The sequence below is a fragment of the Mesoplodon bidens genome (assembly GCF_964165515.1).
Source record: "Mesoplodon bidens genome assembly, chromosome: 13".
Lineage (NCBI taxonomy): Eukaryota > Metazoa > Chordata > Mammalia > Artiodactyla > Ziphiidae > Mesoplodon > Mesoplodon bidens.
Window position 1 is genome coordinate 20,816,235 of NC_138169.1, and position 27,074 is coordinate 20,843,308.

Consider the following 27,074-nt stretch of genomic DNA (forward strand, 5'->3'; position numbering starts at 1 on the left):
AGCAGGAAGTGCATCAACTGTGATTTAAATTACTGTTTGTTTATTCCCCAATCCGTCCATGGCAGGCGCTGCAGGCTACTTGGCCATGTCAATCAGGCTCTGCAGGGAGGTGGGCACCCAGGTCTTCTCCCCCTGCACGAACACCACGCCCCGATCGATGTAGATGACGATGCGGCCGAAGGTGTACAGCTGCTTCCCCTCGTGTCGCTTCCCGATGACGGGCATGAAGACGATGTTGTGCTCCTCGGCCTTGGTCTCAATGAGGTCTTTAAAGTTCATGGGCACGGAGCTGGCAGCCACGCCGATGCCTCTCTGGGCCATGTTCTCAGCCTCCCGCCGCTCCTGCATGGCCTCGTACTGGAAATCCTTCCTCCGCTCCGTGTGGGTGAGGTAGGCGATGTTCTCCCGTGCTCCGGGCTGCATGTAGGCACCTGGCAGATACAGAGTGGGGGGTGGTGAGGGACAGGTCCCAACACGACAGAAATGGAGACACCGACTTGGCCTAGGGCTTGGTATGCCACAGGCCCCATCTCCTAAGGCCTCCTGGGGCCTCAGAGCGCTGGCTTAAAATAAACCAGATGATCAAGCACCTTGGGGGAAGTGTGGCCAGCTGGCTGCAGTCACATAAAAATCTCTGGTTAATACGTAATAACCAGAGATTATTAAATATTCCACATAATAAAGAAGCATCAGCAAAGGATTTATTCTTATGGGCCAGAAACCTTGACAGTCATTAGCCACTGTTCTATTCCCTTCTTGCTAGAGTTTTCACTCCACACTTCCCCCAGGGCAGCTTTTAGAACCCTGAAGACATATGGCCTATACTAGTTATATATTTAACTTACCCATACAGGCCCCCAGCCCTGGAAGAACTTTAAATATATCTGGGGAGCTGAAACACACATGTTTCAGCTTCACAGATGAAGGGATATACAGGACCATATTTGCCTCATTAAATGCAGTATGTGTCTATGAATTCTAAGTCCATTTTCATGTAATAGGCTAAGTAGAAAGAATTAAAGCCTCGCCTCGGGAAATGGAAATTACAGTCCCAGCTGCCACTCTGTAGTTCTGTGACCTTGAATGAGCTCTTGACCTTCTTGAGCTTCTCTGTGAAACATGGCTAGATTAGGTGCTCCATTGGCCTTTGCTTTGAGATATGAGCACACTCTTCACACGGGACTGGCTGAGTGGCTCGCAGGCAGAGGGACTTGCCTAGAACTGAGTAGTTCAGGAATAGATAGTAAACGAACAGTCAGCTGCCTACTTCTGACACACCAAAGACACCACCTACTGAGTGCCATCCACGAACAGTACCTTGGTCCCCCTAGGTTCTTAATAAAAACCTGGAAGTGGGTCCTTACTACTGCTTTACAGGTAAAGAAAATGGGCTAAAGAAGTTAAGCAACTACTATGTGTTAGACTGTCACCCAGCTCCATGCCATGAGCTGTTACACTGGAGTGGCCACAGAACGCCGGCCGGGCAGACATGCCGAAGAGCCCAGACCCAGCTTAAGTGAGTGCCCATTCAGGAAAAACGCCCTTCCCAGCCCCAGGAGGTGGGGGAGTGGCTGCTAGCTAAATAAGTACGTGATGGGTCTCGTGGGCAAGAGTCTGTGTGCCCTGGAGGCGAGCCCACTGGTACGTGGAAACTCTGTGTCATTTCCATGCTCAGAAACGTGGAGCTCAGGCCCAGGACCTCCACAAAATGGAACCCTCACTCACCGACACTGGAGGACACCGCCCTGTTCATGATATCAAGTGCCTCATTAAATTTGTCCTTGACAGATGGGTGCGCCAGCACTTGGTCCGAGAACATGGACTTCCAACCCAGGTACCACTTGGTGATCTCCTCGTAATTTGGGCTGTTACTGAGCCAGGAGCACAGCACCTGCCAAAAGGGAACTAATAAGAAACCTGCATCCACAGTGGCAACAAAGGGGAGCAAAACTTCCAAAGGGGCCACTTGTTTTGTTTGGGTCCTGCTCCTACAAGCTGATGATACCTGCAAGGGTTTTAGGGGGTCAGCTCGGTAGCTAAGTGCCCTGCATGTAAACTGCACCTCGGCCTCCCACCTACACAAGCGATACCAGTCCCCACCTTACAGGGCTGTTGTGAGGAGGGGGGTAATCAGACCAAGTGCTTAGAACAGCATTGGGCACGTGGCAAATGTCCAATAAAGTGGTGCTCGCTGTTCCTGCCTGCCTCATTCTTACCTTGCCGCGTAGTTTACCTTCATTGTGTGGCCACGGCACTGCCACCCAAGGCTCCAGTGACTCCCTCCCTGTTCCCAACGCACCCCAACAAAGCGAAACAAAGCGTACCTGAAGCCACTTGGGGAAGAAGTGCTTTTCAAGAAGCCCCACCAGGCTGGAGACAGAGATCATCCCTTCCCAGTCGATGACCCAATAAAAAGCATCCATGTGCTGCTGGTGGGGGTTGATGACCAACTCCCCGAGGCACATCCCTGGAAGAGAAACCCAGCCTCTAAGGCAAAGCCACACAGCAGCAGCGTCACCAAACAATGTCGGCCTTCGATCTGCTTTTAAAGGTCAAGCTTTAGCTCTATTTTTAGAATCCAGTATGACAATACACAAAACGCCACCTCTTATACTGAGAACTATCATGTGCTCAGAGCTCAAAGGCCATGTTTTTAAGCAGCAGCATCATTACCACCAACCACAGAAACCAGGCACTGAAACTGCTCGACTTGGATGCATCTCCCCATTTCCTTACCCAGTTTGGGCACTATGTTCTTGACCATGAATGCTTCCCAGGAGCCGGGGGTGAAGACATCTTTCCAGGGCTGGAGGATGAGCTTGGCCGAGGAGTCGCTGGGGTGCCACTTCTGCAGGGCGCTGGCCAGCTTGCTGCGGATAGGGGGGTAGAGTGGCTCCAGGCGCGCCTGCATGAGAGGCAGCCACGGGTGGATCCACGAGTGGATGGGGACGGTGTCTGTCAGCGGGTTCCAGTTGTCCACCTGCAGGAGGAACGGGGGAAAGGCAGCAGTTCACGCGGCCTGTGGGGCAGCCACACGAGGCGGAGGTCCCCGTCTTCGGCGCGTGTATGGGCGACACGGTCTCCATTACATTTCCCCCAAACAGGGACACCGACCCACCAACAGACCCATGCAATCTGTATTAAATCTCAGAAATGGCACAATTCTGATTTTACTAAAGAAGCCAAGTAGATGGATTCCCTATTAAGGGAGGGTTTTGGGGGAAAGTGCTGAGCAAAGGGCTGGAGTTAACATTACAGAACAGTGGCCGTGTTGATGAATTCTGGGCATTGTAACAGCAGTTGAGAGGATGAAGAGAAATGCGTAACAGTCCCCGTGTTTCCTGATGACCACCGTTTCCCACGCCCGGCCCACCTCCTTCTGCAGCTTGGGGAAGACGAGCTGGTCCAGGATGTTGTCCAGGATCCACACGGGAACGATGTGCACCCAGCTGTCCAGGAAGTCTACCATCGGGTCACAGTTCCTCGGTTGCCAGTGAGTGACGATACTTCGAACAAAGGGCATCCAGACTTCCCATATCAGCCTGTGCGAGGAAGGCAGAGGGCGGCTGGTGAACAGCACTGACTGGCTTCCACGTGTGCAAAGTACTCCGCCACCCGCCGGCTAAGCATGAAAATGGCAACAGCGGGGCACTCCAGTCACAGACACCCATCGGACCGGCCCATGTGTTGGCCAGACGTGCGCCCGCCTTGACCTGCTCTCCTGGCCGCCCACTCGGCCTCAGGGCCTGTCTCCTCAGTAGCACCTCTTCTGCCTCCCTGGCAGGGCTGCTGTCGGGTCCCGCCCCCACCCCCACCCCCCTCACCCCCACCACCCCCGCAAGCGTCGTGCGCTTCCGCAGCTGGAGCTCTATCTGCACAGCCTCATGCTTCGGGTCACAGCTTCGACGTCACCTCCCCCGAGAGACCTGTGCCCCCCCCCAACAGGTGTACATACACAGGTGGGCACCCTTGTCATTCTCTACTGCTGGACCCAGTACACAGGTGGGCACCCGTGTCATTCTCTACTGCTGGACCCAGGTGGCAGCCTGGGTTTATCTGTCCACTTCCTTGGTTACCACCTGCCTTTTCCCCTCACTGGAGACAGGCCGTCTCTTCACTCCCAGGGTAAGGCAGCACGGAACACAGGCAGATCCTCAACGGCCACTTGACAGGTGTGGGGTGAACTAATGAATGAATTTAAATTCCCCGAGCAGCACCGGCACGTGGCCGAGGGTTCACACAGGCAGTAAGCCCCGTCCCCCGCCCGAGGAGCACCTGTGGAAGGCGTCTGCCGAGAGGTCCTGCCCCCCGTGGGACAACAGCTGGTCGTTCTCCAGGAGGCTTTTCCACTTGGAGATGATCTCGGTGCCGTACGTACAGTCCTGAGGAGAAACACAGCAGCTGAGAGGCAGCCGGCTGACAGCCCCCTGGACCATCTCGCACCCAGGCCTGCCCCAGAGGAGAGGCAGCGTGGCGGACTCCCCGCCCACTCACCTTGAGGGGGTCCCACTCCTTGAAGTAGTCCTTCATGAGCGGGTAGACGATGGCCACGGCCAGGTCCACGCGGTCGGACATCCTGTACTCCTCGTAGTACTTGTCCTGCAGGGTCTCAAAGATGCGGGCGCACTCGTCCAGGGTGAGGGGGTCACTGCAGCCGGGCTGCAGGCGCCGCTCGCACTCCTCCACGAGCCCCAGAACCTTGCTCAGGTTGGAGATGGCCCGTTCCTCGTGCTCCAGGACCTCCGACACCTTTTCCAGCTCATGGGAAAGGTTGATCACCATGTCTCGCTCGTATTGCAACTGCCGGTCGTTCTGGATGATCTCCTGCTCTGTGAGGTCGATGAGCAGCTGCAGGTTGTGCTCCAGCTCCGGCAGTGCGAAGCCGGGGGCCTTGGCCTCCTTGCCGGGCTGGGGCGGCTGCTGTGACTGCAGCGGGAGCCCGTCGTCGGGGACGCTGTGCTTGTGGCTGATCTGGCTGTAGCTGTAGTAGACCTTCTGCTCCCGGCCCGTCATGTCTATGACCTTGGAGAAGGTGGCAGAGGACACGCGGGTTAATGCTCACCACTGCTGCCCTGTTAGACACACACCTGAGCCCGGGGAAGGCACGACGCTGGTGGGAACGTGTCAAAACCACACCGCCCAGCAGAGCTGGAGAAGGGCGGTGTTTCTCAAAGTGGGGCCTGGGCCGCGCTAGATTGGAGGAGACTCCAGGGACAAAACAACCAGGTACAAACAACCAACCGGTTCTTGACTCGGTCCCCCTGGACCAACTGGATGGAGAAGACTTTTTAGCAAAACTGATGAAATATGAATGTGGACTATTTAGTTGAGATGAAAATCTATTTTCATGGAAAAGTAGAGTCTGTACTGATCAGAGCAGGCAATGGGACAACATACACAATCAAAATATCATATTTTGGTTAAAAAATGAATATTTAGACAAAAACACCTGCAAGGATGTACATCACGGGTGTGAAAACCAGTCATTTATGGGAAAGGAAAGTAATTCTAATGCTTTTGCCTCTATTTCCTAATTGTCTAAAAGGTACTGCATACTGCTCTGTAGTAATAGTTGTTTTTTTAATTTAAAAACAACATGAAACATACAAAAGCCACAAAGGCAACCAAGGAAATGAGCTAACTTCAATGTCTGAAGGAGACTGAGGAAACGAGAACGTGGCTGTGATGAAACAGAAGCATCGCCGTCACCTGAGGTGACGGTGTAATCTCTGAACCGCCTGTATTACAAATACCTGGGGGAAAATAACTGAGCATGAGGCCCCATCTAGATCTACAGCCTCAAAATCTCCAGCTGTGACCTGGACATCTGCACTTCTCACCAGGTCCCCAAGTAACCTGATACACAACACCCTGGCCTTTTGAGAACCCCACTCGACTTTCTGTAATACACACACACTGTATCTTCTACGCTATGTCCCCTACAACAGACATCTGTCACCAATGTTCTCTGGCCACTAGGGACAGTAATGGAAAAGCCTCAGACTATCCATACAGAACAGTGGTAATCGTCTTAAATGCAACGCTGGGATGCCCTGAGGGCCCACTCCTGCTCGAGAAGTGAGTTAGTGCAACCTTCCCACGATTTAAGAGGCTTGAAGACTTTAGCCTGTGACTGCACTTCTAGGAATCTATCCTTAACAGCTATAAAACAAAGACAAGCCTTTATACACAAACTAACCTGCCCCAAACCAAACCAGAAATGTTAAAAGTCTAGCAACAGAATAACAGGAACATCGTAGCAACAGAATGACAGGAGCATCATTAAATTCACTGATAGCAAGCTCCAGAAAGCTGGGGACATTGTTCGATTTAGCACTCTCACACCACAAGGAGCGCTTGGCACAGGGTTGGGACGGCAATGAGCCTGAGTGTGAGTGCGGGGAGTGGGCACAGGCTGCTTCACGCCACAGAAGCAGCGCACACAGAGCCGGGATGGAAGGCCCGCAGGAACCTTACGAGCAAATGTTCGGTGACTGCTCTGGTGTGTGGGGTAACTTTGTGTCTTCCAAGCCCCCATCCTGGACCAGGCATCCATGGGCCCCGTACCTTGACCTGAGAAAGCTCCTTCTGGGGAGCAGCAAGCTTCTTGCTAATCCTGCCCTTGGCTTTCAATTCTTCCACTGTCTTGTAAGAGTATCTGGGCTTCTTCTTGCTTCCACTGGGGTCTTTCCTCCACTGGCTCAGCTCCTTCTGAAATTCCTGAGTCAGAGGGATACAGTCCATCACAAGAAGGAAGGGCCACTTTTTACCACAGGTGGGGTCGGTGAGACTTGCACAAGGTTCTGTGCCGAGGACCGTGCTGTGTAACACTAAACCCAGCCAAGGACACTGCTTGACACTCGCTCCCCGCCCTTACCAATGCTGAGACCCCTTCCCGACACACCCAACCTTATGTTCTCCCCAGGACTTCCTGCAACCACAGTGTGGTTACTTGTTTACCGCGTCCCTGTCCACCAGGCTCCACACCCGTTCAGCGTGGGACACCAGCCTCCAGCACAGTGAATGGCGCGCGGTAGCTGGGCGAGTGAGCGAGCATATGAACAAACACCAGTTGAAAGGGGCACAGACAGCACCCGGCCCGTCTCCTGACTCACCTCCTCAGCTTCTTCTTCGGAGTCAGCCATGGGGAAGTCTTGCAGGAGCTGAGTGGTGCGCTCCGAGCCATATGCCCCCACAGCGCCCTTCCCCTTTCTCTGCTTGGCTTCGATTGGGTTGATGATACCTGACAAATTTCAGCAAAAGACAGAGACTTCAGGTCATGGCATTTGCCACGTGTGTGGGGACCACACTCCTGGGTCCTTACTCAAGACGACGCACCACCCAGGAAGGAGAGTGCACTTCTGCCCTCCCAACACTGTTCCGCTCCCGGGTGACCGGAAGTGTCTGTGCATTTATGCTGCCACAGAGCAGTGTGCGGATATCACCATATGTATGTCCTAAATACAGATTTCCATTTCCACTTGGATTCATTTTTTTAGTGGATGGGAATATTCATTTATAACTGGAAACTCTGGCAATACTAGAGTCTACACTTTGTTAATTTGGAAGCCTATTAATATAGAAAGGGCAGTAATTCAGATAATATATTAATTCTGATTAAAGTGAGGTGAAGCTGCCATTTAATATGAAACTCCATCTATTTTACTTAGTACTTCATGTCTCCCATGCTTAACTTGTTCTATAACATATTTAAGCCTTGGAAATAAATGTGTCTTTTTCCTGTAAAAAAAGTTTACAAACAGGACTACAACATTTCAGTGAAGAACTGCCCACCACACCCCTTCCAGCTAGTACTGTGGAAATGCCACATTAGAACGTCCCTCACTCATTCCAGGTCACCTTTTTCCATCTTCACTCAAGTCCATGGATTTTTCATACAGCTAATAGTTACGTGTCCTGCCCCTTTGTGAGCAGGGACCACAGACTCATATGCCTTCAGGGCCCAGAAACATTAACAGGGACAAGGAAAGTGGGTTGGGGTGTGGAGAAAGCTTCCAGAATAAGGCCGTGGCTGCTACCTGGGGCAAGAAGATTCAGCTAAACCAGTCACTGCCAAGCAAATCTAGAATTCAGGTTTTTAAACACTGGCAACCAGTTTGATTTTTTTAGAAACACTGGGCGGGCCAGAAAGAAGCCTGTGTTCAGCCTATCAGCCTGCAGCCTATTTGAACCCTAACCTCTCCCTCCTGCTAAAATAAGTGTATTTTATGTAACTTGAGTTCTGATAAAGTGCAGTGGCTTGGAGCACAACTGTCATGTGCTGCCAGAAAAGCGAAAAAGCAGAGAAAAGGCAAACCACGCCCCAGCTGCTCTTCCGGCCTCTGCCTGGCCGCCCTCGTGTGAGACAGCGGAGTGGGGGTACCACACCTTGTGCGTTCTTCCCGAGGCCTCTTCCAGGGACATAGCCCATCTTCTGAAGAAGCTTCTGTCCAATTCCTTTTGTGTGTCTTTCCCAGCTGCCAAAATCCATGAAAGACTTGGTTCCTCCTGCAAAACCTTTCTGGCTGGGTTTAAAATTGCCACCCTGAAAAGAAGAAGAAAAATCAAAAGAAGGAAAAACGTAAGAAAGAAAGCTTGGCTGATGGGAACATGGCCTGGCAGTCACAGAGTGTTGTGAAAAGTATCCTATTGTACAAACCAAACATATCTGTGACATGTCTCAGGAAAGAGACAAGACTGCACTGCACATATCACCCCTCAGGGAAACCTACCTCACAGGGGAGACCCACACGAGCGGCCTCCAGCTGAACCCCTCCCCCAGCAGATGCTTGGGCCAAAGTGATCTTCCAGGGCTATTACTAAGGTCACAATCCTTCAATAAAAATGCTACCGTTTTTAACTTCTTTGGTCCGAAATCCTTAGGAAATTCATCCTGCTTAACAGGTTTCTCCTCGTCGTCGGAGCCTTCCAGCTCCGGCTCTTCTGCCGCCCCTTTCTTGAGACCCGCGCTGATGAAGTTGACCGGCGCCGAGTAGTCGCGGGCCCTGCAGGCAAACACAAGGCCCCATGGGGTCCATGAGAACTCTCTGCAGGCATCGCTTGGAGCAGCTCTGCTGGCCAGAGAACTTCCTTAGAGCGGACCTCGTGGGATCCATTTTAAAGACCAACCCATTGACTCGTATCAAAAGGGCCCCAGTAATCACGTTTGACATTTTTGCCTGATGTGTTCAAGTCAACTCCGTGGCTTAAGAGTTAACAATAACAGAGTTGACTAAAAATTGTAAATATGATGCGACTGTCCGCCTTCCTTTTACGTTTTTAAAAAATGAACTTACTTTAAAAAGCATTTGTGACACTGAGTCGAGATGGCAGAGCAGGAGGGTGTGGAGCTCAGCTCCGCCCACAAGACGCCAAGAACACATGTACAAATGGAACAGCTCTCAGAGAACACCTGCTGGACACCAGCAGAGGACCTCGGACACCAGAAAGGACAAGAAAGAGCTCCGCGTAACCAGGTAGGACAAAAGAAAGACAAAAAAAAAAAGCAGCAGGACAGGACCTGCGCCCCTGGGAGGGGAGGTCCCGTCACCGGCGGAGAGATCGGCCGGGACAGAAAAGGAGCTTCTGAGGCTCAGAGGAGAACGCAGCAACCGGTCCGTGACAGGCACAACAGAGTGAGAACTAGGCGGACAGTCTGTGCCACAGCCCTACACACCCCAGCCTGAGGCCTGTGTCCGCTGGGATAGGCAGGGGCTGCGTGCCCGAAAGTGGGGTTTGAAGAACAGACCCGGGGAGAGGCCTGCTGCTGGCTGTGCAGAGACAGGCTGTAGGGGTGGGAGTGCGGAGCTCTGCAACCAGGAATGCTGGTGGAAGCAGCCCAGGCCGCCACAGAAGTGAAGTGCCATTTTTAAGAGGCACGCGAAGCGCAGGGCCACCACCACAGCCTCTTCCCCCACGTGCGGCCCCTGCCTCCCCGGGCTCTGGGAGGGGCCCCCGTCTAGGCAGCCCACTCGCCCAAGCTGGCTCGTGCGCTCCAGCAGCCTCGGGAGCAGATGCCCACGGGTGGCCCGCACGCAGAGGTGGGGCTGAAGCCACAGCTGAGCACCAGGGGCCCTGAAACTACGGAAGAAGAGCTGAAGTCTCTCCTTCCGGCTGCGTGAACTGGATTTACACCTCCACTGGCGGCTTTATAAATTCAGCTCCCGCTGAACGTCCAAGAGGACGAGCGCCCCCTCAGCTGAAACAGGTCTGGCTTCGGCAGCCGAGGGCTCCGTGGGTACATACATGCGGGGCTGGGCCAGGCTGGAGTCCAAGCTGCCCCCGCAGCAGGTCCAGGTGCAGCACTGCTGCGGTCCTGGGACCTGAGTTCAGTGCGTGTGCACTGCTGGCCTGGTGAAAACAATGCCTGAGAGTCACCGGGGCCGACTGCCGGCTCACCGCAGTTAAGGTGGGACCAGTGCCAACAACAGCGTACTTTGTGAGCCCACGCAGCGGGGGAGGAGTGACACAACAGAGCACATTCACAGGTGAAAGCTCCAAAGGAGGAATACTCAGTGGCTTCTCTCCCAGTGGGAGTGCTCCAATCCCACCTACCTTGCACCGCAGATCAGAAACACAGCTCAGAAACAGACCTGGGGGCTTCTACTCCAGCAGCTAAGGAGCAGACACTGCCCCTGACACGGCAGTGACAACCACAGAGCAAAGAGGAGGCCTCACTCGATAGCCAGTGTAGGCTCTGGTCACCACCACATCAGTCACACCACCTATCAACGGGATAACGGCCAGCATACACTGAGGAAAGAGGTGGCAGACCTCCTTACGAAAGGCAGCACTTGCACTAAAAAAATATTAAACCCACGCAGGCTACACAGGGACATTCCCACTTAAAAATAGCCTTCCAAGGGCTTCCCTGGTGGCACAGTGGTTGAGAGTCCGCCTGCCGATGCAGGGGACACGGGTTCGTGCCCCAGTCTGGGAAGATCCCACATGCCACGGAGTGGCTAGGCCCATGAGCCATGGCCGCTGAGCTGCGCGTCTGGAGCCTGCACTCCACAGCGGGAGAGGCCACAACAGTGAGAGGCCCGCGTACTGCCAAAAAAAAAAAAAAAATCCTTCCAGGGACTTCCCTCTCACAATCCAAGGATGTGGGTTTGATACCTGGTCAGGGATCTAAGATCCCACGTGCCACGGGGCAACTAAGCCCGCACACGCCGCAACTACTGAGCTCACACACCTCAACCAGAGCCCACATGCTGCAAACTACAGAGCCCAGCCCTCTGGAACCCGTGCACCACAAGAGAGAAAACCCACACCCACAACTAGAGGGAAGCCCACACACCACAACAAAGAGCCAAGGTGCCTCAATGAAGATCCCACGTGTGCTGCAACTAAGACCCGACGCAGCCAAAAATAAATAATAAATGAAATAAATAAATAAACAAATAAATAAATAATAAATCTTGGGGGAAAAGTTGCCTTCCAAGACAGTCTGAGGGTCTAGCGTCAGGAGGAGGAACCCCCAGGGCATTTAGCTTTGAAGGCTAGTGGGGCTTGAGTTCAGGAGTTGCGCAGGGCTGGGGAAACAGAGACTCCACTTTTGAAGGGCACACACAAGGTCTCACATGCACTGGGACCCAGCACAAAGCAGCACCTCCATAGGAACCTGGGCTAGACCTACTTACAGGTCTTGGAGGGTCTCCTGGGGAGGCAGGGGTCAGCTATGGCTCACTGGGTGGGGGGGCAAGGACACTGGTGGCAGAGGTCCCAGGGAACACTGGTCAGTGTGAGCTCTCCTGGAGGCCCCCATTTTGGCACCAAGACCTGCCCCCACCCAACAACCTGCAGGCTCCAGTGCTGGAACGCCTCAGTCCAAACAACCAGCCAGATAGGAACACAGCCTCACCCATCAGCAGAGAGGCTGCCTAAAGTCGTACTGAGCTTAAAGCCACCTCTTGACACAGCCCTCCCCACCAGAGGGAAAACACCCAGCTCCACCCACCACAGGGCAGGCATCACTCCCTCCCACCAGGAAGCCTGCATAAGTCCCTGGACCAACCTCACCCACCAGGGGGCAGACACCAGAATAAAGAGGAACTACAATCCTGCAGCCTATGGAAAGGAGACCACAAACACAGAAGGACAAAATGAAATGACAGAGGAATATGTTTCAGATGAAGGAACAAGATAAAACCCACAAGAACAACTAAATGAAGAAGAGACAGGCAATCTACCTGAAGGAGACTTCAGAGTAATGATAGTAAAGATGATCCAAAATCTCAGGAAAAGAACAGAGGCACAGACCGAGAAGACACAGAAATGTTTAACAAAGAGCTAGAAGATTTAAAGAACGAACAGATGAAGAATACAACTAAATGAAAAAGACACTAGAAGGAGGACTTCCCCTATGGTCCAGTGGTAAAGAATCCGCCTTCCGGGGCTTCTGTGGCGCAGTGGTTGAGAGTCCACCTGCCGATGCAGGGGATGCGGGTTCGTGCCCCGGTCCGGGAAGATCCCATATGCCGCAGAGCGGCTGGGCCCGTGAGCCATGGCCGCTGAGCCTGTGTGTCCAGAGCCTGTGCCCCGCAACGGGAGAGGCCACAACAGTGAGAGGCCCGCGTACCGAAAAAAAAAAAAAAAAAGAATCTGCCTTCCAATGCAGGGTACACGGGTTCAATCCCTGGTCAGGGAACTAAGATCCCTCATGCCGCGGGGCAACTAAGCCTGTGCGCTCCAACTACTGAGCCTGCGTGCCTCAATGAGAGAGCCCACGGGCTGCAAACTACAGAGCCCACGCACTCTGGAGCCCATGCACCACAACTAGAGAGAGAAAACCCGCACACTACAACTAGAGAGAAGCCCACGCAGACAGAAGCCCACATGTCACAACGAAAAGCCTGCGTGCAACCAAGGCCCAATGCAGCCAAAAATAATAATAATAAATAAATGAATATAAAAAAGATACACTAGGGCTTCCCTGGTGGCGCAGTGGTTGAGAGTCCGCCTGCCGATGCAGGGGACACGGGTTCGTGCCCCGGTCTGGGAAGATCCCACATGCCGCAGAGCGGCTAGGCCCGTGAGCCATGGCTGCTGAGCCTGCGCGTCCGGAGCCTGTGCTCTGCAAGGGGAGAGGCCACAACAGTGAGAGGCCCGCCTACCGCAAAAAAAAAAAAAAAAAAAGATACACTAGAAGGGATCAATAGCAGAATAACTGAGGCAGAAGAACAAATAAGTGAGCTGGAAGACAGAGTGGTGGAAATCACTGCCACAGAACAGAATAAAGAAAAAGAATGAAAGGAAATGAGGACAGTCTCAGAGACCTCTGGGATGACATTAAACACACCAACATTTGCATTATAGGGGTCCCAGAAGGAGACGAGAGAGTGAAAGGGCCTGAGAAAATATTTGAAGAGATTATAGCCAAAACCTTCACTAACATGAGAAAGGAAACACTCAGTCAACTCCAGGAAGTGTAGAGAGTCCCATACAGGATAAACCCAAGGAGGAACCCACTGAGACACATATCAATCAAACTGACAAATACAAAGAAAAAATATTAAAAGCAACAAGGGAAAAGCAACAAATAACAAGGGAATCCCCATAAGGTTATCAGCTGATTTTTCAGCAGAAACTCTGCAGGCCAGAAGGGAGTGGCACGATATATTTAAAGTGACACAAGGGAAAAAAACCTACAACCAAGAATACTCTACCCGGGACTTCCCTGATAGTGCAGTGGTTAAGACTCTGCACTCCCAATGCAAGGGGCCTGGGTTTGATCCCTGGTGAGGGAACTAGATCCCACATGCAGGCAGAACTAAGACTTCGCATGCCACAACTAAGGAGCCAGCAAGCCTCAACTAGGGAGCCCTCAAGCTGCAACTAAGGAGCCTGCCTGCCACAACTAAGACCCAGCACCACCAAATAAACAAACAAATTAATTAATTAAAAAAAAACTCTACCCAGCAAGGCTCCCATTCAGATTTGATGGAGAAATCAAAAGCTTTACAGATAAGCAAAAGCTAAGAGAATTCAGCACCACCAAACCAGCTTTACAACAAATGCTAAAGGAACTTCTCAAGGCAGAAAAGGCCACAAACAGAAACAAGAAAATTATGAATGGGAAAGCTCACCGGTAAAGGAAAATATACAGTAAAGGAAAGAAATCATCCACACACAAATATGATATCAAAACCAGCAACCATGAGAAGAGGGTAGTACAAATGCAGGAAATGGGAAATGCATCTAAATTAAGAGACCAGCAACTTAAAATAACCTTGTGTGTGTGTGTGTAGGCTGCCATATCAAAACCTCATAGGAACTGCAAGCCAAAAAACTACAATAGATACACACACAAAAAAGGAAAAGCAATCCAAACACAACACTAAAAATAGTCATCAAAGCACAAGAGAAGAAAACAAAAGGAAAGAAAAAAGACCTACAAAAACAAACCTGAAACAATTAAGAAAATGGCAGTAAGAACATACATACTGATAATTACCTTAACTGTAAATGGATTAAATACTCCAAGCAAAAGACAAACACTGGCTGAATGGATACAAAAACAAGACCCGTAAATATGCTGTCTACAAGAGACCCACTTCAGATCTAAGGACACATAGAGACTGAAAGTGAGGGGATGGAAAAAGGTATTCCATGCAAATGGAAATCAAAAGAAAGCTGGGGTAGCAATACTCATATAAGACAAAAGAGACTTTAAACACTGTTACAAGAGACAAGAAAGGACACTACATAATGATCAAGGGATCAATCCAAGAAGAAGATATAACAATTGTAAATATTTATGCACCCAACATAGGAGCACCTCAATACATAAGGCAAATGCTAACAGCCATAAAAGGAGAAATAGATTTTACAGCCCACTTTTATCAATGGACAGATCACCCAGACAGAAAATCAATAAGGAAACACAGGCCTTAAATGACACATTAAACAAGATGCACTTAATTGATATCTATAGAGCATTCCATCCAAAAGCAGCAGAATACACATTCTTCTCAAGTACACATGGAATATTCTCCAGGATTGATCACATGCTGGGCCACAAAGCGAGCCTTAGTAAATTTAAGAAAACTGAAATCGTATCAAGCAACTTTTCTGACCACAATGCTATGAGATTAGAAATCAACTACAAGAAAAAAAACTGTAAAAAACACAAACACATAGAGGCTGAACAATATGCTACTCAACAACCAACGGATCACTAAAGAAATCAGAGAGGAAATCACACAACACCTAGAGACAAATGACAACAAAAACACGACAATCCAAAACCTATGGGACCCAGCAAAAGCAGTACTAAGAGGAAAGTTTATAGCAATACAATCTTACCTCAGGAAACAACAAAAATCTCAAATAAACAACCTAACCTTACACCTAAAGCAACGAGAGAAAGAAGAACAAACAAAACCCAAAGTTAGCAGAAGGAAAGAAATCATAAAGATCAGAGCACAACTAAATTAAATAGAGACAAAGAAAACAACAGAAAAGATCCATGAAACTAAAAGCTGGTTGTTTGAAAAGATAAATAAAACTGAAAAACCTTTAGCCAGACTGTCAAGAAAAAAAAGGAGAGGGCTCCAATCAATAAAATTAGAAATGAAAAAGGAGAAGTTACAATGGACACCACATAAATACAAAGGATAAGAGACTACTACAAGCAACTATATGTCAATAAAATGGACAACCTAGAAGAAATGGACAACTTCTTAGAAAGGTACAATCTCCCAACACTGAACCAGGAATAGAAAATATGAACAGACCAATTGCAAGTACTGAAACTGAAACTGAATAAAAAAGTGCCAACAAAAGCCATCCAGGACCAGATGGCTTCACAGGCAAACTCTATCAAACATTTAGAGAAGAGTTAACATCTATCCTTCTGAAACTATTCCACAAACTTGCAGAGGAAGTTAACATTCCCAAACTCACTCTATGAGGCCACCATAACTCTGATATCAAAACCAGACAAAGATATCACAAAAAAAAGGAAAAGAAAGAAAATTACAGGCTAGTTTCACTGATGAACATAGACGCAAAATCCTCTACAAAATACTAGGAAACCAAATCGAACAATACATTAAAAGGATCATACACTATGATCAAGAGGGACTCATCCCAGGGATGTAAGGATTCTTTAATATCTGCAAATCAATCAGTGTGAAACACATCAACAAACTGAAGAATAAAAACCATATGATAATCTCAACAGATGCAGAAAAAGCTTTTCACAAAATTCAACACCCATTTATGATTAAAAACAGGGGCTTCTCTGGTGGCGCAGTGGTTGAGAGTCCGCCTGCCGATGCAGGGGACACGGGTTCCTGCCCCACTCCGGGAAGATCCCACATGCCGCGGAGCAGCTGGGTTCGTGAGCCATGGCCGCTGAGCCTGCGCGTCAGGAGCCTGTGCTCCGCAACGGGAGAGGCCGCAACAGTGAGAGGCCTGCGTACCGCAAAAAAAAAAAAAGAAAAAAGAACTCTCCAGAAAGTGGGCAAAGAGGGAACATACCTCAACCTAATAAAGGCCATATATGACAAACCTACAGCTAACATCATATTCAACGGTGAAAAGCTGAAAGCATTTCCTCTAAGATCAGGAACAAGACAAGGATGTCCACTCTTGCCACTTTTTTTTTTTTTTTTTTTGCAGTACGCGGGCCTCTCACTATTGTGGCCTCTCTCGTTGCGGAGCACAGGCTCCGGACATGCAGGCTCAGTGGCCATGGCTCACGGGCCCAGCCGCTCCGCGGCATGTAGGATCTTCCTGGACTGGGGCACGAACCCGTGTCCCCTGAATCGGCAGGCGGACTCTCAACTACTGCACTACCAGGGAAGCCCCACTCTTGCCACTTTTATTCAACATAGTTTGGAAGTCCTAGCCATGGCAATCAGAGAAAAAAAAGAAATAAAAGGAATACAAATTGGAAAAGAAGAAGTAAAACTGTCACTGTTTGCAGATGACATGACACCATACATAGAAAATCCTAGAAAACTACTAGAGCTCATCAATGAATCTGGTAAAGTTACAGGATACAAAAATTAATACACAGAAATCTGTTGCATTCCTGTACACTAACAAAAGATCAGAAAGAGAAATTAAAGAAACAAACCCATTTACCATCATCAAAAAGAATAAAATACCTAGGAATAAACCTACCAAAAGACCTGTACTCCGAAAACTTTAAGATGCTGGTGAAAGAAACTGAAGATGACACACACAGATGGAAAGATATACCATGATCCTGCATTGGAAGAATCAGTATTGTCAAAATGAATATTCTACCCAAGGCAATCTACAGATTCAATGCAATCTCTATCAAATTACCAATGGCATTTTTCACAGAACTAGAACAAAAAATTTTTAAATTTGTACGGAGACACAAAAGACCCCAAATAGCCAAAGCAATCTTGAGAAAGAAAAATGGAGCTGGAGGAGTCAGGCTCCCTGACTTCAGACTATAGTACAAAGCTACAGCCATCAAGAGTATGGTACTGGCACAAAACCAGAAATACATTATCAGTGGAACAGGATAGAAAGTCCAGAAATAAACCCACACACCTATGGTCAATTAATCTACAACAAAGGAGGCAAGACTCTACAATGGAAAAAAGACAGTCTCTTCAATAAATGGTGCTCGGAAAACTGGACAGCTACATGTAAAAGAATGAAATTAGAACATTCTTTAACATCATACACAAAAATAAACTCAAAATGGATTAAAGGCCTAAATGTAAGACCTGATACTATAAAACTCTTAGAGGAAAACATAGGCACTGCTCTCTGACATAAAACGCAGCAGTATCTTTTTCTATCTGTCTCCTTGAGTAATGGAAATAAAAATAAAATAAATAAATGGGACCCAATTAAACTCAAAAGCTTTTGCACAGCAAAGGAAACCATAAACAAAACAAAAAGACAACCCACAGAATGGGAGAAAATATTTGCAAACGATGTGACCGACAAGAGATTAATCTCCAAAATCTACAAACAGTTCATGCAGCTCAATATCAAAAAAAAAAAAAAAAATCAAAAAATGGGCAGAAGACCTAAACAGACACTTCTCCAAGGAAGACATATACGTGGCCAAGAGGCAATTGAAAAGGTGCCCACCATCACTAATTATTAGAGAAATGCAAATCAAAACTACAATGAGATATCACCTCACACCAATCAGAATGGCCATTAACAAAAAATCTACAAACAGCAAATACTGTAGAGGGTGTGGAGAAAAGGGAATCCTCCTACACTGTTGGTGGGAATGTAAATTGGTACAGCCACTTTGGAGAAGAGTATGGAGGTTCCTTAAAAAACTAAAAATAAAGTAAAGCTGTCACTGTTTGCAGATGACATGATACTATACATAGAGAATCCTAAAGATGCTACCAGAAAACTACTAGAGTTAATCAATGAATTTGGTAAAGTTGAAGGATACAAAATTAATGCACAGAAATCTCTGGCATTCCTATAAACTAATGATGAAAAATCTGAAAGTGAAATCAAGAAAACACTCCCATTTACCATTGCAACAAAAAGAATAAAATATCTAGGAATAAACCTACCTAAGGAGACAAAAGACCTGTATGCAGAAAATTATAAGACACTGATGAAAGAAATTAAAGATGATACAAATAGATGGAGAGATATACCATGTTCTTGGATTGGAAGAATCAACATTGTGAAAATGACTCTACTACCCAAAGCAATCTACAGATTCAATGCAATCCCTATCAAACTACCACTGGCATTTTTCACAGAACTAGAACAAAAAATTTCACAATTTGTATGGAAACACAAAAGACCCCGAATAGCCAAAGCAATCTTGAGAATGAAAAACGGAGCTGGAGGAATCAGGCTCCCTGACTTCAGACTATACAACAAAGCTACAGTAATCAAGACAGTATGGTACTGGCACAAAAACAGAAATATAGATCAATGGAACAGGATAGAAAGCCCAGAGATAAACCCACGCACATATGGTCACCTTATCTTTGATAAAGGAGGCAGGAATGTACAGTGGAGAAAGGACAGCCTCTTCAATAAGTGGTACTGGGAAAACTGGACAGGTACATGTAAAAGTATAAGATTAGATCATTCCCTAACACCATACACAAAAATAAGCTGAAAATGGATTAAAGACCTAAATGTAAGGCCAGACACTATCAAACTCTTAGAGAAAAACATAGGCAGAACACTCTATGACATAAATCACAGCAAGATCCTTTTTGACCCACCTTCCAGAGAAATGGAAATAGAAACAAAAAGAAACAAATGGGACCTAATGAAACTTCAAAGCTTTTGCACAGCAAAGGAAACCATAAACAAGACCAAAAGCCAACCCTCAGAATGGGAGAAAATATTTGCAAATGAAGCAACTGACAAAGGATTACTCTCCAAAATTTACAAGCAGCTCATGCAGCTCAATAACAAAAAAACAAACAACCCAATCCAAAAATGGGCAGAAGACCTAAATAGACATTTCTCCAAAGAAGATATACAGACTGCCAACAAACACATGAAAGGATGCTCAACATCTTTACTCATTAGAGAAATGCAAATCAGAACTACAATGAGATATCATCTCACACCAGTCAGAATGGCCATCATCAAAAAATCTAGAAACAGTAAATGCTGGAGAGGGTGTGGAGAAAAGGGAACCCTCTTGCACTGCTGGTGGGAATGTGAATTGGTACAGCCACTATGGAGAAGAGTATGGAGGTTCCTTAAAAAACTACAAATAGAACTACCACATGACCCAGCAATCCCACTACTGGGCATATACCCTGAGAAAACCATAATTCACAAAGAGTCATGTACCAAAATGTTCATTGCAGCTCTATTCACAATAGCCAGGAGATGGAAACAACCAAAGTGTCCATCATCGGATGAATGGATGAAGAAGATGTGGCACATATATTCAATGGAATATTACTCAGCCATAAAAAGAAACGAAATTGAGCTATCTGTAATGAGGTGGATGGACCTAGAGTCTGTCATATAGAGTGAAGTAAGTCAGAAAGAAAAAGACAAATACCATATGCTAACACATATATGGAATTTAAGGAAAAAAATGTCATGAAGAACCTAGGGGTAAGACAGGAATAAAGACACAGACCTACTAGAGAATGGACTTGAGGATATGGGGAGGGGGAAGGGTAAGCTGTGACAAAGTGAGAGAGTGGCATGGACATATATACGCTACCAAACGTAAAATAGACAGCTAGTGGGAAGCAGCCACATAGCACAGGGAGATCAGCTTGGTGCTTTGTGACGACCTAGAGGGGTGGGAGGGAGGGAGACGCAAGAGGGAAGAGATATGGGAACACATGTATATGTATAACTGATTCACTTTGTTATAAAGCAGAAACTAGCACACCATTGTAAAGCAATTATACTCCAATAAAGATGTAAAAAAAAAAAAAACTAAAAATAGAGCCATCATATGATCCAGCAATCCCACTCCTGGGCCTATATCTGGGGAAAACCGTAACTCAAAAAGATACATGTACCCCAATGTTCACTGCAGCACTAGTTACAATAGCCAAGACATGGAAGCAACCTAAATGTCCACTGACAGATAAATGCATAAAGATGTGGTACACACAATGTTCACTGCAGCTCTGTTTACAACAGCCAGGACATGGAAGCAACCTAACTGTCCATCAACAGCTGAATGGATAAAGAAGACGTGGCACATATATACAGTGGAATATTACTCAGCCATAAAAAGAAATGAAACTGAGTTATTTGTAGTGAGGTGGGCGGACCCAGAGACTGTCATACAGAGTGAAGTCAGAAAGAGAAAAACAAATACCATATGCTAACACATATATATGGAATCTTAAAAAAAAAAAAAAAACGCTCTGAAGAACCTAGGGGCAGGATAAAGATGCAGACATAGAGAATGGACTTGAGGACGTGGGGAGGGGAAGGGTAAGCTGGGACAAAGTGAGAGAGTATCACTGACATATATACACTACCAAATGTAAAATAGATAGCTAATGGGAAGCAGCCGCATAGCACAGGGAGATCAGCTCGGTGCTTTGTGACCACCTAGAGGGGTGGGAGGGACACGCAAGAGGAAGGAGATATGGGGATATATGTATACGTATAGCTGATTCACTTTGTTATAAAGCAGAAACTAACACACCATTGTAAAGTAATTATACTCCAATAAAGATGTTAAAAAAAAAAAAAGATGTGGTACCTATATACAATGGAATATTACTCAGCCATAAAAAATAATGAAATAATGCCGTTTGCAGCAACATGGATGGACCTAGAGATTATCATACTAAGTGAACTAAGTCAGAGAAAGACAAATATCATATGATATCACTTATATGTGGAATCTAATTTAAAAAATGACACAAATGAACTTATTTCCAAAAGAGAAACAGACACACAGATCTGGAAATCCAACTTATGGTTACCAAAGGGGAAACGTGGGGGGAAGGGATAAATTAGGAGATTGGGATTAACGTATACACACTACTGTATATAAAATAGATAACTAACAAGGAGCTACTGTGTAGCACAGAGAACTCTACTCAATATTCTGTAATGACCTATATGGGAAAAGAATCTGAAAAAGCATTTGTTTCAGACACTATTTCAAGTAGAAAAATCAAACAAGAAAGACATTCTCATAAATCAAAATCATAAATAAATAAAATATATTGAGAGATTATATAAATGTAAAGTATATTAGCAATTATATCAGTCAGATTCTTAGAAAGTCTCATGTCCATTAAATTTGTTTATGAAAACTAAAGTACCTAAGAGGGACTTCCCTGGTGGTCCAGTGGCTAAGACTCCGCGCTCCCAATGCATGGGGCCCAGGTTGGATCCCTGGTCAGGGAACTAGATCCCACATGCTGCAACTAAGAGTTCACACACTGCAATAAAGATCCCACATGCCACAACTAAAATACCCCGCATGCCGCAATTAAAAAGATCCTGCATGCCGCAACTAAAAAGATCCTGCGTGCCACAACTAAGACCTGGCGCAGCCAAATAAATAAATAAAAACTAATAAAATATTAAATAAATAAATAAATTAAATACCTAGGAAATTAACTCCGTGAGATGGAAAGTATTGATTTTAACCCTGAATGCCGCAAAAACAGTAGTTAGAATAAATCATTAGCAACAGTTCCTTTTTGTATGAACTGGAGCTGATAGCTTTCTACTGAGTAGCTGAAGGGAGAGAAAAGATTCCAAAGAAAAGCCCCAGGAATACAGCAAAATAAGGCGATGCTTTACAAAATGACTAACCTAGTAAATAAACATCCCCATGGCAGCAATAAAATTCAGAGAATTTTTTCCTAAGAGATGCAATATAAGAGCCCAACTCTAGAGTCAGACAGGCCCAGATTCTCACAGCTTAGCTGCATGGCTTTTGGCTGCTGTTTCTTAATCTGTAAAATGGGATGATAATAATGGTACCTTTCTCGGACTTCCCCGGTGGTGCAGTGGCTAAGAATCCACCTGCCAAATGCAGGGGATACAGGTTCAAGCCCTGGTCCAGGAAGATACCACATGCTGCGGAGCAACTAAGTCTGTGCACAACTACTGAGCCTGTGCTCTAGACCTCACGAACCACAACTACTGAGCCCATGTGCCACAACTACTGAAGCCCGCGGGCCTAAAGCCCGAGCTCTGCAACAAGAGAAGCCACCACAATGAGAAGCCCGCGCACCACAACAAAGAGTAGCCCCCACTCACTGCAACTAGAGAAAGCCCGCGTGCAGCAACGATGACCCAATGCAGCCAAAAATAAATAAATAAATAACTTCATTTAGATAAATAAATAAATAATATGACGGTACCATTCTCATAAGGTCAATGAGACCAGGCCTGTGAAGAACCCAAAGATTTTGGCTGCTATTATTATGATCTTGCAATTCTTGACCCCTGATCTATTCATCATCCACTGTTCGATTTCTTGCCAGAAGAAAAAAGGTTGAACTGATCTCTGCTCTTTCTCCCCAGTTTCCTTTGTGAAAAATGTACAATATCAATGGGCCTCCAAGCCTCAGGTGGGGACAGGGAGACAAACCCACATCTACTACCCACTCTGGTCAAGTGAGTTGCAGCCAACACACACACGACTTCACACCAAGGAGGAGGCTTTCAGCCTGAATCCTCATCCCTGTGCTGCCATCTTAGCCCAGGTCTCCCGCACCTCTGCCAGGACCACTGCCTAGGCCTCCTCACAGAGCCCGCTCTTCCACTGTGGCTCCCCGCCAACTTTGCACAAGAGCAAAAGGGTCTTCTCCCCTTCTCCGCAGGTCATACGCTCTCTACACAAACCCACGGCCTCCTCTCAATCTATACTCCCCATCTCTCCCCGCTTCAGCCCACAAAACCTCTCGTATCCTCGTGGGTGCCCGGCTGCCTCCCATCAAGGGCCTTTGCTTACCTGTGCCTCCCCTACCGGCCAATCTTCCCTGACCTCCCAGAAGAGGTCATACTCCCTAAAATGTGTTCCCCCTCAGGTCCTGAATCAGTTACACCCTTCCATTGTGTGAGCCGGTCTCCATCCACTAGTGTCTGGGCTCCTGGAAGGCAAGGACTGGGTCGACAGCACAAGGCTTAATATACATAACTGCTCACTTAACACCAACTGATGACCAACCAGTCAGAGAGCAGCGCTCTACCCTAAAGCGGAACTGGGCTCCCGAGCGGATGCCGCAGCTAAGGGACTCAGTGAGGCTGGGAGGGAAATTTACTTGGCGGGGTAGCTCCCCGACCCCTAGGGAAGCAGCCCGTGCCAGCCGTACCGTTTGCCTCCAAAGCTGGGCCTCTCTTCATCCGAGTCTCGCTCTGCCCACACTCCGTAGGTGGCCTCTTCCTTGGTCTGCCAGTGGCGCTGCCGGTTGGGGTTGAATTCATTCTGGAGATCCCAGTCAGTGATCTCAAAGTTCTCCCGCTCGTCCTCATCATCCATGTGGCCTTGGCCTTCCCCGTCCCGGTACAAGTGGGACAATGACATGCCCTGTCACTAACGGAAGGGATAAAAAAAGGTATAGTGTGTGACAAGTCCTGGGAGCAGCAGCAGGCTTCCCTGTGAGTTCCTACTCCTTGCTGCCTTCAGAACTTCCTGCAGACTAAAATTCACTAACATCGTTACAATTCAATAAAGCAGACACTAAAAACATATTGTAGAAAACAACAGGTACTAAAACACGTGGAACAAAAGACCAGTCCCAACAGTCCATGTGATTCTTAAGCATGTATTTCCTTGTCAATGTCGTAAAACATCACACACACTCACATACACACAAACCACATAAAAACAACTAAGGAAGTATGTTGTTCTATGTATTATTGCCTCAGAAATGAGGTGGACGTCTTCCTGGACCCCAGAGATTTTATTAGTCTCTTCTATTGTCGAGTAAAGAGTTTCATCTGGACCTCTGACAGTCGCAGCACAGTGAGTTTTTTTCGAAGACGCTTTCTGAAACACATTATTTGATGAGAGCCTCATCAAATGAGCCTTAGTTTTCTTCACAAAACATGAACCTCTTCTGAGGCGCCAGAAGGCAGAAGTAATTATGAACATGACCTTAACAGTACACAGCTGTGAAGTGGAATACAGACATCATCTCAGGGTAGCTGGGTGATGAGATTCAGCTGTCTCTTAAGTGGATTGACTGCAGTACCAACCTTAGAGCATGCTTGTAAGGCAGATTCAACGACATGGTGCCTTAAAATCACTTAGCTCACAATAAGTGCTCAAGAAAGAGCTTGTTATGGTAATCCCATGATTAGGTTCATAGCCCTTCCTATTATTGGATTCGGGAATGAGCCGAGCAAAGTGACTGTGAAACCAGCTGCTAAAAATCACAGCCCGAGTTCAAATCTCCACTCTACCAGGTACTCAGTGTATGAGTATTAAATGCAGGTGAAGTGCCACGCATGGGCCACCACACAGCAATACATTCAATATAAGACAGCACTGTGACTCGCCTCTAGCAGTTGCTGCAAACAGCCTTCAGGGACGGGGGCTGGCTACTTCCCCAGGCGGTGTTAAACTCTGGTCAGCTCTGTTTGAAAGTTTTCCCTGCTTACTCTACTCACTGGCGCACTGGTTGGGTGCTGCCGGTCCCAGCCTCATCCAGGAGCGCAAAAGAGGGAAACATTCTCAGAGGAGGCGGGGAGCCCCAGATACGTGGGAGTCACCAGCACCGCTGCCTCCTTGGGCACAGAGCATGGGGATAACCACATAGTTGTCACGAGTTACAGAGCCCCCGGGGGGGGGGGGTGCTAAGCACTTGCTGGACGCTTGAGGCCGATAATCTCATGTAGGCATCAAGACACTTCTACGAGGAACGTACTACTAGCGTCCTCAAGCTTCAGATTAAGTAAAATGAGACTAAGTTAAATAATTTGCCCTAGGTTCCACGGCTGGCGGGGCTCGAAACCAGATGGGCCTGAAGCCAGGGCTCGGGTGTCTCCCTGCCATGCTGTCCTGGCCCCGCGGCGGAGACTCGGTGCCTAACTCGGCCCAGGCCCCGACTGCCCGGTGACGCCGAGCGGCCCGCCCCTCTCCCCGCCTCGGTAGAGCCGTCTGCGAAAGGGAAGCGCAACTGGCGAGGCCGAGGCCCACCTCCCCTGAACCGGAGCCCCCACTCCCACTGGCACCGAATCCCCCGAGTCCCCTGCCCACTCCCGGGGCCCACTCACCTCTCTCCTACTCAGCGTATCAAACACAACTGCCCGCTCCGGGATAGAAGCGCGCCGCTTGGGGCCGGAACCCGGATGTGCCGGGACAGGCGCGCCGGAAATGGCATTTCTCGACAGCGGAAATGTCGTGCCGGTTGCCATGGCAGCAAGGGAACGCTAGGGCGGCTTTGGATCTAGAGTGGCTGAGCTACTAGGGAGGGTTTTCAGGGCCCGGAATGGCGGAGGGCTGATTTCCCTATTGCGCCCGCTTCGTGGCGACGCCCAGCCTGTGACGACGGGTGTGGACGTCGTCGAGCCACCCTAGCCTAGGGAGACTCCTTTGCCAGCCTGAGATTCTAAATCTGCAAAACGGGGATATAGGACTAGCTCATGGGATAGCTGTGTGTGAGACATTTGCGGGGGGCGGGGGGCGGGGGGCGAGTTAGAGGCGGGGACGGGACATGGCATTCAAATAGGAATAATGAAGGTCAGGACTGTCTCCTGGATCCTTGGGTCTCTCAGTATGAGCACCGTCGTGGGCACAGATCAACTGTTGCCTTATACAGGTGTTTGAGGGAGTGAAGGAATGAATGGGCAAACTCTAGAATTCCCAAGTATTCCCGCCAGAAAACCTTTCCATTCTCTTCCTTTCCAACAGGTTGGTAAATAAATCCATTCAATGATCTAATAAAAATGTACTGAGGGCCTACACTGTGCTAGGCTCCAGGGATCCAGGGAACAAAGAGAGAGGCACCAGGCACTCCCAGGGAATCCCTCACCAGCTCTGGACTCGATGTGGGTACACAAGACTCCAGAGTTACGATCTCAGCTCTGCCACTTACCAACTGTGGACCTCGGGCAAGGCATTAATTACATGTTAAGCCTCAGTTTTCTCTTCTGCAAAACGGTTGAGATAAAATATGTAAGCAATTAAACTGTACCTGGTACGTAACAGGTGCTTAGGGAGTGTTAGCTGCTAATTTTTGCTTTGTTTTCTCTCACTCTCTCTCTAAGATGAAAAGATCCAGGAGGCATTGTTAGAGTATACACAGAGCACTGGACTTGGAGTCAAAAGACTTGGGTCTAAGTTCCCATGGTTGTTATTAATTAAACGAGAACCTACATGAAGGCAATTACATGCCAGCCTCTTGGGAACAGGGACTGTGACTTAATAGTCTCTGTATCCCAGTGACATGTCCAGTCCATGTGCCTTACACAGACACACACTACATAGTATGTACTCAGGAAAGAATCTGGAAAGTGAGGTTTTAGTAGAGGAGAAGGCGGGGGAGAGAGTCTTACAGACTGAAAAGTCCACTACGGAGCAGAGTGAGGGAAACACGGAGACAAGATAAACCATATGTTGAGCCTGAGCCTGAAAACGTATATGCTTCTATTTATAAGTCAAAGTCAAAAATAAAAATAAGCCA

The 27,074-nt window shown here is 47.8% G+C and overlaps 1 protein-coding gene across 1 annotated transcript; it reads right to left on the reverse strand.

Annotated features, from left to right (window-relative positions):
• Positions 1–18: 18 nt before the first annotated feature.
• Positions 19–25,749, reverse strand: TFIP11 (tuftelin interacting protein 11). Its single transcript, XM_081252510.1, has 13 exons — positions 25,666–25,749; positions 23,760–23,980; positions 8,852–9,005; positions 8,389–8,545; positions 7,116–7,243; positions 6,568–6,720; positions 4,495–5,022; positions 4,276–4,382; positions 3,374–3,542; positions 2,737–2,980; positions 2,325–2,467; positions 1,726–1,891; positions 19–431 (listed from the first exon to the last, which is right to left on the reverse strand). The coding sequence occupies exons 2-13, from the start codon at positions 23,969–23,971 to the stop codon at positions 76–78; spliced, it is 2,517 nt and encodes an 838-aa protein (XP_081108636.1). The 5' UTR covers positions 23,972–23,980; positions 25,666–25,749; the 3' UTR covers positions 19–75.
• Positions 25,750–27,074: the final 1,325 nt, after the last annotated feature.